At 46.8% G+C, this 17194-nt stretch overlaps 1 protein-coding gene and 1 long non-coding RNA gene across 2 annotated transcripts in view; one reads left to right on the top strand and one right to left on the bottom strand.

Moving 5' to 3' along the window:
- The window catches only part of LOC308569732, a 317777-nt gene that overhangs the window by 196363 nt on the left and 104220 nt on the right, over nt 1-17194 (top strand). The gene's annotated exons all lie outside the window — the stretch shown is intronic.
- Nucleotides 1-17194, bottom strand: part of PTH1R (parathyroid hormone 1 receptor) — a 137688-nt gene that overhangs the window by 36303 nt on the left and 84191 nt on the right. The window contains exons 3-4 of the mRNA XM_081163728.1: nt 3650-3760; nt 2177-2295 (exon numbers count right to left, since the gene is read on the bottom strand). Coding sequence (XP_081019854.1) covers nt 2177-2295; nt 3650-3760 — 230 coding nt within the window. The remainder of the gene's footprint in view (nt 1-2176; nt 2296-3649; nt 3761-17194) is intronic.

Below are 17194 nucleotides of genomic sequence, written 5' to 3'. Positions count from 1 at the left end.
AGTGCCACCCGCGTCCCCAAAGCATTCTTACCAATTAGTTTATTCAATAATCACAATGAGAGACAAAGAAATGTCTCTCTCTCTAATCATCATCATCATAATTTATCATTTATACCCCGCCCATCTGGCTGGGATTCCCCAGCCACTCTGGGCAGCTCCCAACAGAATAATAACAATAATAATAATATTAATGTGATAAAACATCCAACATTAAAAACTTCCTTAAACAGAGCTGCCTTCAGATGTCTTCTGAAAGTCATATAGTTATTTATTTATCTCTTTGACATCTGACGGGAGGGTGTTCCACAGGGCAGGCGCCACCACCAAGAAGGCCCTCTAGCCTTCCCTGTAGCCTCACTTCTCACAGGGAGGGAACCACCAGAAGACCCTCTGAACTGGACCTCAGTGTCTGGGCTGAATGATGGGGGTGGAGACACTCCTAGGAATGACGTTGCTCAAATTAAAGTCCCACCCCTTTAGTCCCTCCTAATCTACGCCATCCCTGCGCCGGATGGTTAGCACTTTCTGTCTTTGAGACTTATGTTCTGCTACTCTCACAGCCCGCCTGGTTTGGGGAGACCGTGTGTGTGTGTGTGTGTGTGTGTGTGTGGAATGCTTTCAAGAGACACCGAGTCTACTCTCTGTCTCTCCTCTGGTGCTTCTCCTTCCTGCTGCTGCTATCCCAATATTTCCCAGCTTTTCTCCTTTGCAGCCTCTGAACTGTGCCCTTCTGCAAACCACTGTTCTAAATCTATACTGCTCTCCTTTTCTCGGGAAGGTGCAGAGAGAGGCGGCAGGCAGCTCCCACCATTCCTCCTTAGTCCAGCCCCTGACAGACAGGGGGAAGCAGAGCAGGGCATGCTATTTTAAAAAAATTATTATTATTATTATTATTTATTATTATTTATTATTATTTATTATTATTTATTTTTTATTATTATTATTATTATTATTATTATTATTATTATTATTATTATTATTATCATCATCATCATCATTATTATTTGCAGTCAGCTCTTTCCAGGCTGAAGTTTGCAAGCTGCATGCACCGTCTTCTTAATATTTATTGTTATTGTTGTTGTTGTTATTATTATTATTATTATTATTATTATTACTAAAGGGCCTCTTCCCCACCTGGAGATTGAAGCCCTCACCCTGCGACCTGGAGGGACCCTAAACTACTGAAGGTAATGGGGCCCTTTCCTATGTCCGGCTGTCCTTTATCAACAACAAATTGTCGCTGTTTTTTGCATTGAATATATCCTATATGGTCATTTATGGACCTCATAGGTATCTCAAGCCATTTGCACATGCAGAATGTAGGCACCCTATATATAGAAATGAGCAAACCAGTGATATTTGAGGGAGCAGGCTAGCAGGCGGGGCCCATGACTTCCATCACAGGAGCCGACACAACACAAAATGTATTAATGCATTTTTAATCTTTGTTGGAAGCTGCCCAGAGTGGCTGGGGAAAGCCAGCCAGATGGGCGGGGTACAAATAATTTATTATTATTATTATTATTATTATTATTATTATTATTATTATTATTATTAAAACACTGTTGCTGTCTGTAGGTTTTATTTTATTTGTTTTTTATCTTATATTTTGGAAATGTACATCCAGTTTTTCCCCCTTTAAATTTTTTTGGGGGGCCCCAAGAGAGTGGGGCCCTAAGCTATAGCTTGTTTAGCTTATACGTAAATCCGGCACTGGTTCCGCAGCTGAGGTCTGCACGTGACAGGCCCAGGATTTTAAGGTCTGATTAAGCAATGCTCTTGAGAGTCCCATGGACTGCAAGAAGATCAAACCTCTCCATTCTGAAGGAAATCAGCCCTGAGTGCTCACTGGAAGGACAGATCCTGAAGCTGAGGCTCCAAGACTTTGGCCACCTCATGAGAAGAAAAGACTCCCTGGAAAAGACCCTGATGTTGGGAAAGATGGAGGGCACAAGGAGAAGGGGACGACAGAGGACGAGATGGTTGGACAGTGTTCTCGAAGCTACCAGCATGAGTTTGACCAAACTGCAGGAGGCAGTGGAAGACAGGAGTGCCTGGCATGCTCTGGTCCATGGAGTCACGAAGAGTCGGACACAACTAAACAACAACAATAAGCAATGCAGGCAACCCCACGTGATGGAAATGTTTGTTTGTGGGGTTAATGAAACCAGCTCACCCTTTCCGTGGTGTTGATGGTGAGGAACTTGGCGCACTCGCTGTAGTTGGCCCAAGTGCGGTTGTTGCTGGGCACCAGAGCCCAGCTCCCGTTCAGGTCACACCGTCGATAGGCATGGCCTAGCAAGGAAGAGAAGAAGCGAGCGTTCAGGCGAGGCGAGGCAGCAGTTAGGGATGGTCGAATCTCTATCTCCGTTACTCCCTTTCTCGGCTTTCCAGTCTTTATTTCTGTTCTCCATTTGTGATTCTCCCCACTCTCCTCAGCATCTTAGCACAAATTTCTCTTATTCCGCATATTTTTGCAGGCAGGTTTCTGCAAAAAGCCATTTCCCCCGAATGCATTTCTGCACGTTATTTTTCGCTAATAAATGCATTTTTGTGCAGAGATACATTTTTAACACACCCTCCTCAGAATCTTAGCACAAATTTCTCTTATTCTGCATATTTTTGCAGGCAGGTTTTTGCATTTTTGTGCACAGATACCATATTTTTCACTGTATAAGACGCACCTTTCCTTCCTAAAAAGTAAGGGGAAATGTATGTGTGTCTTATGGAGTGAATGCAGGCTGCGCAGCTAAGCCAGAAGCCAGAACAGCGAGAGGGAGCACTGCGCACGGGGAGCCTTCACCTCCCGCAAAAGCACGCACGCTCCACACGCTCTTTAAAGGGAGCACAGCTCTTGGGGGCTTTTCCCCGAGGAGGAAGGAGGGCAACCCATCAGTGACGGGCTGCCCTTCTCCCTCCTCGGGGAAAAGCCTGCAAGCGCCGCACACACGCTCCACGCGGCTCGTGAAAGGGAGCGCTGAGCAGAGCCTGGGATGCACACAGGCTCTGCTAAGCGCTCCCTTTAAAGAATATTTTTGTCCTTGCATTCCCCCTCTAAAAACTTGGTGTGTTATGGAGTGAAAAGTATGGTACATTTTTAGCACACTCTCCCCAGCATTTTAGCGCAAATTTCTTATTCCGCCTATTTCTGCAGGCAGGTGTCTGCAAAATTTTTCCGCTCATAAATGCATTTTTGTGCACAGGTACATTTTTAGCACACATCGCTTGGCTGGAGAACAGCCCTGCAAATTGGGAGCACCGTGGACTGCAAAAAAAGGGCTGGGCATTAGGTTTCAAAAAGTGGAAGTTAGGTAGATTCCCCTTTGCAGGTGAACTGAACTGAGCTTTTGGGTTAATGCAGGCGTGAGGATAGGTCTGGACCTCTCTGGAAGATGTTAAACCAGCTCCCCAGGGTCTGAAGCGTGGCGCAACCCATGCTTCATAGCAACGTTTCCCTACACTGGAGAGCAAAGATTGCGCCCTCTTTCTAACAGGAGCACCAGCCCTTTGAGGTGCTCCAGGGTGAAGTTCAGGAGAAGAAACCCAGAGGTTTGCTGAAAACCAAAGTCCAGCCGTGCTACCTACTCGCTGCCCGCCCTCCTTGCCGAAAGATCTCAGCTGATCAAACTGGGCCAAACAATGGCCTTACCTTCGTGGTTGAAGTCATAGATGTAATCTGGGCAGGGCATGGCCACTGTCTTGCCCGGGGCACCTTCGGGCCAGCAGATGAGGTTGTCCCACTCGGGGACGCAGAACCCATCTGGAAAAGCAAAGCAAAGAAATCTATAGTTGAAGGGCTGCAATGGAAACAGAGCCAGGAATCGTCCATGATAAGTGACCAAGCTTAGGAGGAGAAATTTCACAGTTCTGGTGAAACAAGGACTGTTCCAGGAGGAACTGTTTTGCTCCTAGAGTAAGTGACCCTGGAGAAATTCCACAAACCCGATCAAATATCTTTGTTTGTGCACTTTGACATTCCTTGGATATTTCATCCATTTATGAACTTCTGAAGTCACCCTGAAATTCCGCTATCAGCCAAGCATTGCAGGAACGTTTGGCGATGAACAGGACCTACCCATCTGAAAAACAGACAGAGCCTCAGCCCCACATTCAGGTCTTTGTTTTACACGAGGGATTTGGGGGTATTTGGTTCCAGATCCGGTCTGCTCACGGGATGCCCTGTTCAAAGAAAACACGCTGCGCTTGGGCATGGTGGCAAGAGGCCTGATTGGTTTCATTTCTCAGCCGTAACTCCCAGCTGCCTGGAAATGAGGCAGGAGAATTGCCCCGAGAGACCCTGAGGGGAAGCAGAATCGCTGCAAACAGCCTTGGGCAAACACCAAGGGACCGGTTCCTGCTACCCACAGGGTACAGCGGTCTTGGCAGCCTTCGCGCCTTCCCACTTTGAGATGCTGTAAGGGAAAGGGATGTTTGGATGAACGAGATTCCTGAGGCAAACGTTGCTGGTCCTTGCCACCGCGCTGAGGTGGGGGTTTGCTTTCTCAGATGATTGCTTCTCCCAAGTTGCTGATGAGTGCAAAACAAAACCATTTCTCCTATCATCCATGTCACCTCGAGGAGCATGCAAAAAGCACCCGTGTGGATCAGGCTAAAGCATGGGTAGGCAAACCAAGGCCCGGGGGCTGGATCCGGCCCAATCACCTTCTAAATCCGGCCCGGGAATCAGCGTGTTTTTACATGAGTCGAAGGTGTCCTTTATTTTAAAATGCATCTCTAGGTTATTCGTGGGGCATAGGAATTCGTTCATTTCCCCCCAAAAATATAGTCCGGCTCCCCCACAGGGTCTGAGAGACAGTGGACCGGCCCCCTGCTGAAAACATTTGCTGACCCCTGCCCTAAACGGCCTTGGTCCTGTATACCAGAAGAAGCATCTCCACCCCCATCGTTCATCCCGGACGCTGAGGTCCAGCTCCAAGGGCCTTCTGGTGGTTCCCTCCCTGCGAGAAGCCAAGTTACAGGGAACCAGGCAGAGGGCCTTCTTGGTGGTGGCACCCTATGGAAACCCTCCCATCAGATATCAAGGAGATAAAAAACTATATAACATTTAGAAGACATCTGAAGTCAGCCCCATTTAGGGAAGTCTTTAATGACTGATGTTTTAATGTTTAAAGACAAAAGGAAGCTGATTATTATGGTCAATATTAGACTCGCATAGAGGACGAAGAAGTCAAGAAAATGGATTTGAAATTTGGTTAAAATATATTGTTCATTAGAGTATTTTTGAGGAATGTTTTTATTTTTTTGCTATGGTCCCCTTTGTTATTACTATTCTGTTTCTTTTTAAATTATTTTTCTTTTTATTTGTTATATAATGTATGTCTGCATGTTATGTCTGTTTGTCCGCACATAAAAAAAATAAAAAAAAATAGAAAAACAAACAAACAAAAAACAAAGGGACATTGTGAACAGGCAAAAGCACCCCAGGAAATTATGAAGCACAGCAAGGAAACGGGTGTAGCAAGAAAGGGTGTGCAAAGGGTAAAGGTAAAGGACACCTGACAGTTAAGTCCAGTTGTGAACGACTCTGGGGTTGCGGCGTTCATCTCGCTTTACTGGCCGAGGGAGCCGACGTTCGTCTGCAGACAGTTTTTCCGGGTCATGTGGCCAGCATGACTAAGCCACTTCTGGCAAACCAGAGCAGTGCATGGAAACACCGTTTACCTTCCTGCCGGAGTGGTACCTATTGATCTACTTGTGCTTTGGCGTGCTTTTGAACTGCTAGCTTGGCAGGAGCAGGGACCAAGCAACGGGAGCTGACCCCATTGCGGGGATCCGAACCACCGACCTTCCGATCAGGAAGCCCTAGGCTCTGTGGTTTAGACCACAGCTCGGGGAGATTCTCAAGGGCCAGGTAAACAGGTTTGGAGGGCCACATTCTGACTCCGGTCTTGAGGTTCCCAGTCCCTGAGATAGACACTCTGATCCACCTTTCAGGGCTCTGATCATTTTTTAAATCACTCCTAATATCTAAACTAGCCTTGATAATAAGTGGGATTCTCCTGGCTCAATTGCTTTGTATTTCCTCTCTGCCCCAGGTTTGCATTTGCCACAAGCTCTGCCTCGATGCAAAAAGAGCACATCGAAACCATCTGCACAAACGGCTCTGGCCGGGAAGCAAAAAAGCAAACAAGGTCCCGAGGTGTTTATCCAGGAGGGCGGAATAATAAATCACCCCTGGGTTTCTCTGGCACGGTGGACGAGGCAGCAGAGACCGCAAGCCGGGATACGCTGTGCCCTTGTGGTCAGCCCCTTATGGGAAGGACAGCCCGTGGGTTGGAGAGAAAAGGGGCAAAGCAGCCCAAATTATTTCAGCAGGGCGTGGGGAGGAGAGGATGAGCATGAATCGGGTCTGTGTCAAATGGCTACCAAGAACTTTTGCTGGCCTTAAGAACATTGCTTAAAAAGCAGAGACATCACCTTGCCGACAAAGGCCTGTATAGTTAAAGCTACGGTTTTCCCAGTAGTGATGTATGGAAGTGAGAGCTGGACCATAAAGAAGGTTGATCGCCGAAGAATGGATGCTTTTGAATTCTGGTGCTGGAGGAGACTCTGGAGAGTCCCATGGACTGCAAGAAGATCAAACCTCTCCATTCTGAAGGAAATCAGCCCTGAGTGCTCACTGGAAGGACAGATCCTGAAACTGAGACTCCAATACTTTGGCCACCTCATGAGAAGAGAAGACTCCCTGGAAAAGACCCTGATGTTGGGAAAGATGGAGGGCACAAGGAGAAGGGGACGACAGAGGACGTGATGGTTGCATAGTGTTCTTGAAGCTACCAGCGTGAGTTTGACCAAACTGTGGGAGGCAGTGAAAGACAGGAGTGCCTGGCATGCTCTGGTCCAGGGGGTCACGAAGAGGCGGACACGACTAAACGACTAAACAACAACAACAAGGACCTGCTGTATTAAGCCAGCAGCCCATTGAGTCCAGCGTCCTTGCTCTCACAGTGGCCAACCAGATTCCCTCAAGGGAAACCTGCAAAGCAGGATCCGGACACAAGACCCCCAGTGTTCAGAAGCATTGCTTCAACCGTGGAGACAAGAGCAGAGTTGTGATGGCAAGTAGCCATTGGTAGCTTTCACCTCCATGACCTCCTTACCTCTCTCGCCCTGACCTAGCCACTGTGATCCACGGGACAGTCACCTCCAGACTTGATTATTGTAACTCGCTCTACGTGGGGCTGCCCTTGAGACTGACCCAGAAACTCCAGAGGGTGCAGAATGCCGCGGTGAGACTCCTTACAGGGTCCTCGCTGCGGGATCACATTCACCCAGTGCTCTACCAGCTGCACTGGCTCCCGGTGGAGTATAGGATCAGGTTCAAGGTGCTGGTTTAAACCTTTAAAGCCCTATACGGCCTAGGACCCTCGTACCTACGGGACCGCCTCTCCTGGTATGTCCCACGGAGGACCTTATGGTCTTCAAACAAAAACATCATGGAGGTCCCGGGCCACGGGGAGGTTAGGCTGGCCTCAGCCAGAGCCAGGGCTTTTTCGGCCGTGGCCCCGCTCTGGTGCAACGCTCTGTTGCAAGAGACTAGGGCCCTGCGGGACTTGACATCTTTCCGCAAGACAGAGCTGTTCCACCAAGCCTTTGGCCAAGGCACAGTCTGACCCCCTCCTTCAGTAATCCTCATAGAACTCTAGCCCAATGGTTGCCATTAATTTTATTCTGAATTGATTTTAGAATGCTGTGTTACTTTTACTGTTGTTAGCCGCTCTGAGCCCGGCTTCGGCTGGGGAGGGCGGGATATAAATATTTTTTTAAAATTATTATTATTTGTCCAATCCTGTTTTAAAGCTACTCACGTTGGTGCCCATTGCTACCTTCATGTGGCAGGGAGTTCCATAGTCTAACAAGCCCTGCTTTGGAACGGTATGTTTTAAAATGTGTCCTTTTAAACCTCTCTTTTAATCTGATCGTAATTATGTTATATATATATTCAAGTTGCTTTATGCAACTTTCTGGGTGTATTGTTGATTATTTTGTACCTATTTTCAATATGTTCTGGCTAGTAAAGTTGGAATCCTAATTATGGGTCTGGGCAATTTTTATTCCAAAAGGAGCCAGTTTTTATGCACCCAATTGCTTCATGCTGTGAAATTTTAATATCTTACTAAAAAAGTAAGGGGAAATGTCTGTGTGTCTTATGGAGCGAATGCGTGGTCCATGGAGCCGAATTGCCCAGGGGCAAAAAGCAGATCATTTTTTTTTGAAACAGGGAAGTGGGTGTTGAAACAAAGACGCTGATCATTTGCTGATTGGGGAGAGAGATAAGGGATGCTAGAGATAAAGGAGGCTGCCTGGGAGGGGGGAGGTAAAGACAGCAAGCTTGCAAGGAGAGGAGACAGGAAGACTAAAGCAATGAGGAGAGAAATTAGAAGAAAAGGAGGAGGAAAAAACTGCTCCAGCTAAGGAAAAGACACTAAGGCAAACAAGAGGGAAGGGGGTGTTGAAAGGAAGCAGCTGATCAGCAAGCGATCGGGAGGGAGATAAGGGAGGCTAGCGATAAAGGAGGCTGTCTGGGAGCGGGGAGGTAAAAGCCCATGGATCCTCAGGATTTTTGCACTGGGTCACCCCAGATTCACCATCAGATCAAATAGCATGTCCATGGCTACAGCCTGCACCAAAAAAACCAAGCATCCACTGTTTCGTGTGGCCGCAATGGTGCAAAAACTTGGTTAAAAAGCACGGATCCACATGGATTCTCAGGATTTTTGCATTGGGCTACCCCAAACTCACCATCAGATCACATATCATGTCTGTGGCCACGGCCTGAACCACAAAAACCATACACCCACTGTTTCACTCAGAATATTTCTCCCCCCCTTGTTTTCCTCCTCTAAAAACTAGGTGCGTCTTATGGTGCGAAAAATATGGCACCCTTAAAACCATCTCACAAGTATTTCATTTTGAATTAGTGAATGGCAGGCAGGCAGGCAGGCAGCTGCAGAAACCCGGGAGGCAGAAAATAACTTTCGAGACTGTGAAATAATGTGAGCCCGCGCTCGGGGGGGGGGGGGGGAGGCTGCAGACAATGAGCCTAAGTCCTCAAACGTATTCCTATTTTCATCCATCCGAGGTGATGCTTTGCCCTAGCAAATAAGAGATTTAATTATTTGGGGAAGGAGGCGGGGCGGACGGGACGGACCCGAGCTAAGATGGAAACAGTTGAGCGGCACCCAGAATAGCCACGCTGCAAGCCTGGAAGTTTGGTGTTAATAACAGGCTTTTGTGAAATGCCTCCTTCTCTCTCTGCCTTTTCCGCAAAATGTCCCTTCTTCCTTTCCAAACCGTGGTCAACACACAGGCTCCTAATTCATAAAAAGCAACAGGAGAAGGGGGTTGGGGGTTGGGTGGGGGCCTGGATGGTCCAGGGCTGCTTATTTTTCTTCATCCCCTTCCAGGGCCAGATTTTGGGGTGGGCACCTCATGCCCACTGCTGAGGTCGCGACGTCATGTTTACCTACGTCTCGAGAAACACACGGCGTTTGGGGGTTTCCTGTTCCTCCGGGATGCCTTTCATCTGGGAGCTAAATTTAAAAAGCAAGCAAGCAAACCGCAGCCTTGTGGGGACAAATTTTTCTGCTCTAGATTTTTTTTTAAAGGAAAAAAACCACAAGTCTTTCTCGGGTTTTCCCTCCCTGGAAACCTGAGCCAAGTGCTGCATATGGCAAACGTGCGGAGGGCTGGAAAATGAGTCGATAACGCAAAAGCTGGAGGTTCTGGGACATGGGGAGGTGTGGCCCTCCTCTCCTCTCTATGTGGCCCTTGATGACAGCTCCTCCTCGGCCACACACCCCTCTCCCTCCACGGGCCAAGCACCCCTCACTGCCCGTTTTGCACCCTTCTTGAAGCCAGACGGCCATCTGCAAGGGTTTCTTTAGCAGAGATTCCCTTCCAAGTCTACCATTCCATGATTTGATAGGTGTTTCCGCCTTTCCTGGAGCTCCAGTTGTGCCTCTTCCTTGCTTGGACAGATGTCCATGTGAGAGTCGGTGCAATAATTTGCAGAGATGGAGCTTCAGTGGGAGAAGGAAGCAGGGGGGCAGTCTCCTCCCCCCCGAGAGTCTGCAATAATTTGTGGTCTACAACCCCAAAAAGTAACGGAATGCGTTACTTCCGGGTTTCGCCGCTCGCACATGCACAGACGCTCAAAATGACATCACGCGCATGCACGGAAGCAGCCAGGGGGGTGACACAGCCAGGAATCCCCCCAATCACGCGGGGGCTCCAGCTGTGCGTGTGGTGGGGCCGTGAAACCACAACCCCACCTCCGCTGAAGGGCGGAAGGGGCTTAAACAAAAGGAAGAATTTCTGGCAGTCAGAGCTGTTCGGCAGTGGAACCCTTGGGAGGTTGTGGACTCTACTTCCATGGAGGTAGTGTGGTGTAGTGGTTAAGAGCGGTGGACTCGTAATCTGGTGAACCGGGTTCGCTTCCCCGCTCCTCCACATGCAGCTGCTGGGTGACCTTGGGCTAGCCACACTTCTTTGAAGTCTCTCAGCCCCACTCACCTCACAGAGTGTTTGTTGTGGGGGAGGAAGGGAAAGGAGAATGTTAGCTGCTTTGAGACTCCTTAGGGTAGTGATAAAGCGGGATATCAAATCCAAACTCTTCTTCTTCTTCCATGGAGGTTTTTAAGCAGAGGTTGGCTGTCCATCTTTTCATGGATGCTTTCGCCGAGATTCCTGCAAAGCAGGGGGTTGGTTTAGATGGCCTTTTGGGTCCCTTCCAAGTCTACAATTCAGATTCTTGCACTTATTTAAGTCCTCTCTTGCTCCCGAGTCACTCTTCCTTCCCCCTCGAGGAGGAGCCATGAGGACCGAGCCTCAAGAATGGCTCTCATTTCGCTAATTAAGTGCTTTCGTTCACGATTAAGACCTGGAGAGAATTACGGAAAGGCCACCAAAGTTTTACGGGAGATCTGGGCTCCCCAGGAACATCACAAGCAGGGTGGGTGGAGTCAGTACAATTTTACGAGCCCCTCGGTTCCAGCAGCTCCACAATGGAATCGATTCCATGTGGCTCCCCTCTTAAATGGGGGTTTGGTTTCTGGGTCCTCCCCTCCCTCCTTATTATTAGGAGGAATAAGGTTTTCATTGGAGTAAATGTTGGAGGGTATGTGAGAATTTTAGGGGAAAAGTCAGAGGCGCATGAAATCTGGTGTGTGTGTTCAAACCCATGTATTACTCCAGGAGGTATGAATTGCCGTATTTTTCGCTCTATAAGACGCACCAGACCAGAAGACGCACCTAGTTTTTGGAGGAGGAAAACAAGAAGAAAAAAATATTCTGAATCTCAGAAGCCAGAACAGCAAGAGGGATCGCTGTGCAGTGAAATCAGCACTCCCTCTTGCTGTTCTGGCTTCTGGGATAGCTGCGCAGCCTGCATTCGCTCCATAAGATGCACACACATTTCCCCTTACTTTTTAGGAGGGAAAAAGTGAGTCTTATACAGCAAAAAATACGGTAGGTCGTCCTGTTTGCAAAATGTGGACTGAGTAATATTCGTGCTCAGATAGTTCCATTCCTGGCTATTTGGGCTTCGTTCAAGAATGACAGAGACTGTTTTGCTTCCCTTCATGATTTCAAGATCGCAAGCGACCCGGACTCTAGCATCTGAACATTGTACCCCCACCCCAAGAAACCTTGCCACTCCTTTACGTCCCCGTCTGTAAAAGTTATTCAGCAAGTGACTTCCATTGCAAACCATGGAGATATTTCCCTGTCTTCTGGGGATCATTCATGTCCTTTGCCAGACTGTTTATTTGCAAGCTGAGGCTTTGTATAACTTACATAAGAAAGAAAACTTTCTGGTTTTGTGGAGAGACGCTTGACAAGCTGATCGTTTGCCCCTTTCTCTTTAGAGGGGAAAAGTTGGGACAGCGACCGCCGTTCTGCTGGAATTATTTTGTCAGCTTTTGCTGCCGCCTATCGAATATGAGCTTATCTAGTCCCAAAACGAAAAGATCGACAGAGGACGCTGTGGCGATTGCCCTCCATGCCGTTCTTGCACATTTGGAGCAGCAGGGGGGGTTATGCCAGACTGCTTTTTTTAGATTTCAGCTCAGCATTTAATACCATTCTACCACAACGTCTGATGTCTAAACTGGAAGATCTGGGGCTGCCGTTATCACTTTGTGGGTGGATATTGGACTTTTTGTCAGACCGCCCCCAGAGGGTTCGGTTGGGCCCTTATACCTCTAATATGCTTAGGACTAACACAGGAACACCACAGGGATGCGTACTCAGTCCGCTCCTTTATATTCTCTACACGTACGATTGTGTCGCTGCTTACCCTAGTAATAGGGTTGTCAAATTTGCAGATGACACAACCGTGATTGGGCTCATCTCTGAAAGGGAGGGTGAAACGGACTATAGAGATGAGGTGGAGCGGCTGACAGAGTGGTGCAGAGCTAACAACTTGCTCATAAATACAAGGAAGACAAAGGAGCTTGTGGTGGACTTCAGGAGACAGAAGAGCAATGTCCAGCCACTTTTGATTGATGGGGTCTGTGTGGAGAGGGTAACAACGTTCAGATTTTTGGGCATTGAATTACAAGAGGATCTGTCCTGGAGTGTCAACACAAGGGGGCTTGTGAAGAAGGCGCAGCAGAGACTGTACTTTTTGAGAATTCTAAGGAAAAACCATCTTCCACAGAAACTGCTGCTTGCCTTCTATCACTGTGCCATTGAGAGCGTGCTCACTTATGGCTTATGTGTGTGGTACGGAAGCTGTACTACCCGGGACAGGTTGGGGTTGTGCAGGGTTGTTAAGGCAGCAGAGAGCATTGTTGGCTGCCCACTCTCCACCTTAGAGCAGATTTATGCCACAAGGTGCCATAGGAAGGCACTGGACATAGCAAAAGATCCATCGCATCCTGGTCACTGTCTCTTCGAGCTCTTGCCGTCGGGACGGAGATACAGGACGATGAAGACAAGAACAAGCCGTCTTAAGAACAGCTTCTTCCCCAGAGCGATCTCGGCCCTGAATGGGAAGCCTGGACTTTGAAAGTCATCTAATCTTCCTTGCTGTTTTATACTGTATTGTTTTAATTAGTGTTTTTATAGTTGATTTGATTTTGTGTGGAGTGCCCTACCTGGGTGGATGGAGCAGCCAAGTAATTTCGTTGTCCCCGAGAGGGGGCAATGACAATAAAGATATTATTATTATTATTATTAACATCGATAGGTTTTTTAAAGGCATTGGCTGGAATCTCTTTGTTGAAACTGTGAAATATACTCGGAGTCCAGAGTGGATTTCATGCTCTTTATTCAGCTCATAGTGGTGAGGAGGAATGGAAGTTCCCCCAGAATGTCTGCTTTATTTACATTATTTACACAATGGGCCCCACGTGATTGGCTAATTCCGGGATCAGGTTGTGGATTCACTTTCACCTGGAGCTGGATTGGTGGCTCCTGTGGACCTATCAGACTGCTGCATTCTGGGTCCTATTGTTCTAGGACCAATGAGACTGCTGCATTCTGAATCCTATTGTTCTAGGACCAATCAGACTGCTGCATTGTGGATCCTATTAAACTCAGTACATAACACCCTGGCTGGGTTAAAAGTTATCAGAACATAGTGTATGCAACAACAGCTGAGTGGGTGCTATTTGCCCAAAGATGGGAGGATAAATTACCTACAAAAGAAGAATGGTTGATATAGATGGTGGACTATGCTGAAATGGAGAAAAATTAGACCCAGGAAATCAGAGATCAAGAGGACGATAGATTTAAAAAACAATGGGGAAATTTTCTAAGTTACTTGAAAGAATTAAAACAATTAAAAACATAGGCAGGATTAAAAACAATTAAATCAAACAGGATTAAATTAAGCAGTTTAATTAAGCAGGAACAATTAAATTAAGCAGGATTAAACAATTAAAAACATAGGCAGGATTGTAAAAAACAACAACACTTGCAATGAAGCGAGAATTATGGTTACAACTGAGTTTTAAGAAAATATGGAAAAGGGCCTTCTCGGTGGTGGCACCCGCCCTGTGGAACGCCCTCCCACCAGATGTCAAAGAGAAAAACCACTACCTGAAATTTAGAAGACATCTGAAGGCAGCCCTGTTTAGGTAAGCTTTTAATGTTTAATAGGTTATTGTATTTTAATATTCTGTTGGAAACCGCCCAGAGTGGCTGGGGAAACCCAGCCAGATGTGTGTGGGATAAATAAATAAATAAAAATATGATACGATGCAGTTTGAAAAGAATATTTAGGGAAACCTTGGAGGGGTGGAGGGAAGTCTTGGGATTCTGAGAATCCAATTTGTAAAATGATTATGATTTAAGTAGGTCAGTATTTATTCATTTGCTAATTCATTTCTCTAATACCTTTTCCTCCAAGGAGTTCAAGGTCCACGGTTCTCTTCTGCACATTTTATCAGGTTCATGGGGTCGGGTGGGGATTCGAACCCTGGTCTCCCAGGTCCTAAACAAACACTTTAACCATTACACCACCACTGGCTCTCAGGCAAGTAGGGAGACTGGTTTTCCACCAGTATCTAAAAGTGGAGGTGCTGGGGAGCTGCTTTAAGGAGGCAAAACCCATCTGGGTGCCCCTTTTCCCTCAAACCTCCTTGAGGGACATCTTAGAACGATAGAATCATGGAATTGTAGAGTTGAAGGGGACACCAAGAGTCATCTAGTCGAACCCCTTGCAATGGAGGAATCTCAGCTAAATCATCCAACATCTGCTTAAAAACCTCCAAGGAAGGTGAGTCGAGAACCTCCTCAGGGAGACCTTTCCCCTGTCAAACAAATCTCACTGTCAGAAAGCTTTCCCTCTTGGCTGAAAGGTCTTGCACAATTGCTTTTGCTACCCATTTCCAGAGCCACCTTGTCTGTGCTAATAAATCAGATTGCATCTTAAAGGAAAAAAAGGAAAATACGGTCTATGGAACACTCCAAAGCCACTTCTGAACGTTTTGGCCAAGTGTCTGTACATTCTCTTAATTATGTATGACTTCATCTCGCTCATTAAAACTAACAGGACACAGACCCTGGGCCTAAGCGGACCTGACAGCTCTTACAAGCTTGGGAGCGCGGTTGGAAACAACATCCGATTTCTACAAACACTCTCCCGCTCTCTCGCTTTGTTCAAAGCCCCTCTCCTAGCTTGGCTTTCCTTCCAGGCAATTTTCACCTTCATTGTGGCCCTTAAGTGGGAAATCCCTTCCCTCTCTCTCTTTCCTTCCTCCAGTCCCTGTTCCAAGTGTGCAGCAAATTCACTGGAACCCTTTTACAAAATCAGATCTGTTGGACAGCTCAGATCATCATCATCATCATCATCATCATCATCATCATTATTATTAGTGTTCTTATGTCACACATGTATACATTATCATATTACATTATGGGGCATATTATAATATAATTTCCAACATGTATTCAAAGTTTATATACCAAATTTATGTACCTAAAGAAAGAAAAAATAAAAAACAATGACATGAAGCCATTTCAAAATAGTATTTGTAACAACACTACGGACTTCCCGTCAATTTCATTGTATATTCTTTTTTAAAAAATAAATGAATGTACTCTTATTATTGTATATTTCTTTACATTTTATCTAATACATTCCAATATCAATATGTACCCTTAATCTTGTTTTTCAACTCAATTTCTCTCCAACGTCAATCGAATGCTAGCATAGATAGCGAACCTTTACTATATTTTTGAACATATATCTATCCTATTTTTCCATAATTTTTTGTTTTGAATTGCCTCTCAGGCTATTTGTCAACTGTGCCATTTCAGCAAATTCTTGTAGTTTATTATGGCAGCCCGTTATTGTCGGGGCTTCTTCTTCCTTCCACCCATCTGCCACCAAAGTCCAGGCTGCAGCCGTTGCATATAAAAATACCTCTCTAGAGAGAGTGGACAGCTCAGATCTAAGGTCCTGCAAGCAGATTTGGCAAGCTCTGCTGCTCTGAACGACAGAGCTGTCCGGAAATCACTTTTGCCTCTGTCTCTCTGCTGATCTAGGATTCCTAGCTCTCAGCAGCTGCTTCAGGGAAACAAAATTAAAAAATTCCTTCCAGTAGCACCTTAAAGGTAAAGGTAAAGGTAAAGGGACCCCTGACCGTTAGGTCCAGCCGCGGACGACTCTGGGGTTGCGGCGCTCATCTCACTTTATTGGCCGAGGGAGCCGGCGTACTGCTTCCGGGTCATGTGGCCAGCATGAATAAGCCGCTTCTGGCGAACCAGAGCAGCGCACAGAAACGCCGTTGACCTTCCTGCCGGAGTGGTACCTATTTATTTACTTGCACTTTGACGTGCTTTCGAACTGCTAGGTTGGCAGGAGCAGGGACTGAGCAACGGGAGCTCACCCCGTCACAGGGATTCGAACCATCTACCTTCCGATCGGCAAGTCCTAGGCTCTGTGGTTTAACCCACAGCGCCATCTGCGTTCCCTCTATGGGAGTACATTGTATTTAAAAATGGGGTATCAGAGTTTTTAGGGGGTTAACCAGATTGAGATAGCTGGGATAGCAGGCTTGTTGGGTTTTGAATGTTTTATGCAGATTTTTCAATTTCGTTGTTCTGTATAGGACAATGACAATAAAGATTATTGTATCGTATCGTATGGAACAGCCACTGCTCTTCTACATCAAAGTTGTCCATTTCTTCCGCCGCGAGATGTGTGAGCCTGGGTGCAGTTCACACATCTTGCACTTGCACTGTTTATCTACTTGCACTTTGGCGTGTTTTCAAACTGCTAGGTTGGCAGGAGCAGGGACCAAGCAACAGGAGCTCACCCCATCGCAGGGATTCGAACCGCCGACCTTCCGATCGGCAAGTCCTAGGCTCTGTGGTTTAACCCACACCGCTACCCAACTAAGTTTGTTATTGGTATGAGCTTTCATGCGCAAGAAGTGTGCATGCACACAAAAGCTCACACCAATAACAAACTTAGTTGGTCTCTAAGGTGCTACTGGAAGGAATTTTTAAATTTTGTTTCAACTACGGCAGACCAACACGGCTACCTACCTGCTTCAGGGAAGACTCTTACTCTTAGGCTCATGGTTTCGAGTCCCCCATGTTGGGCAAAAAGATTTCTGCATTGCAGTGGGGTTAGACTAAAAGTCATTTGTGGTCCCTTCCAGCAAGATGATTCTGCAAATGTGGGTTTTAGAGCTCCCCCCCCCCCAACATGGGCACT

This window comes from Podarcis bocagei (assembly GCF_964188305.1).
Source record: "Podarcis bocagei genome assembly, chromosome: 12".
In the NCBI taxonomy this organism is placed as follows: Eukaryota; Metazoa; Chordata; class Lepidosauria; order Squamata; family Lacertidae; genus Podarcis; species Podarcis bocagei.
This window is presented reverse-complemented; position numbering and strand designations above follow the sequence as displayed.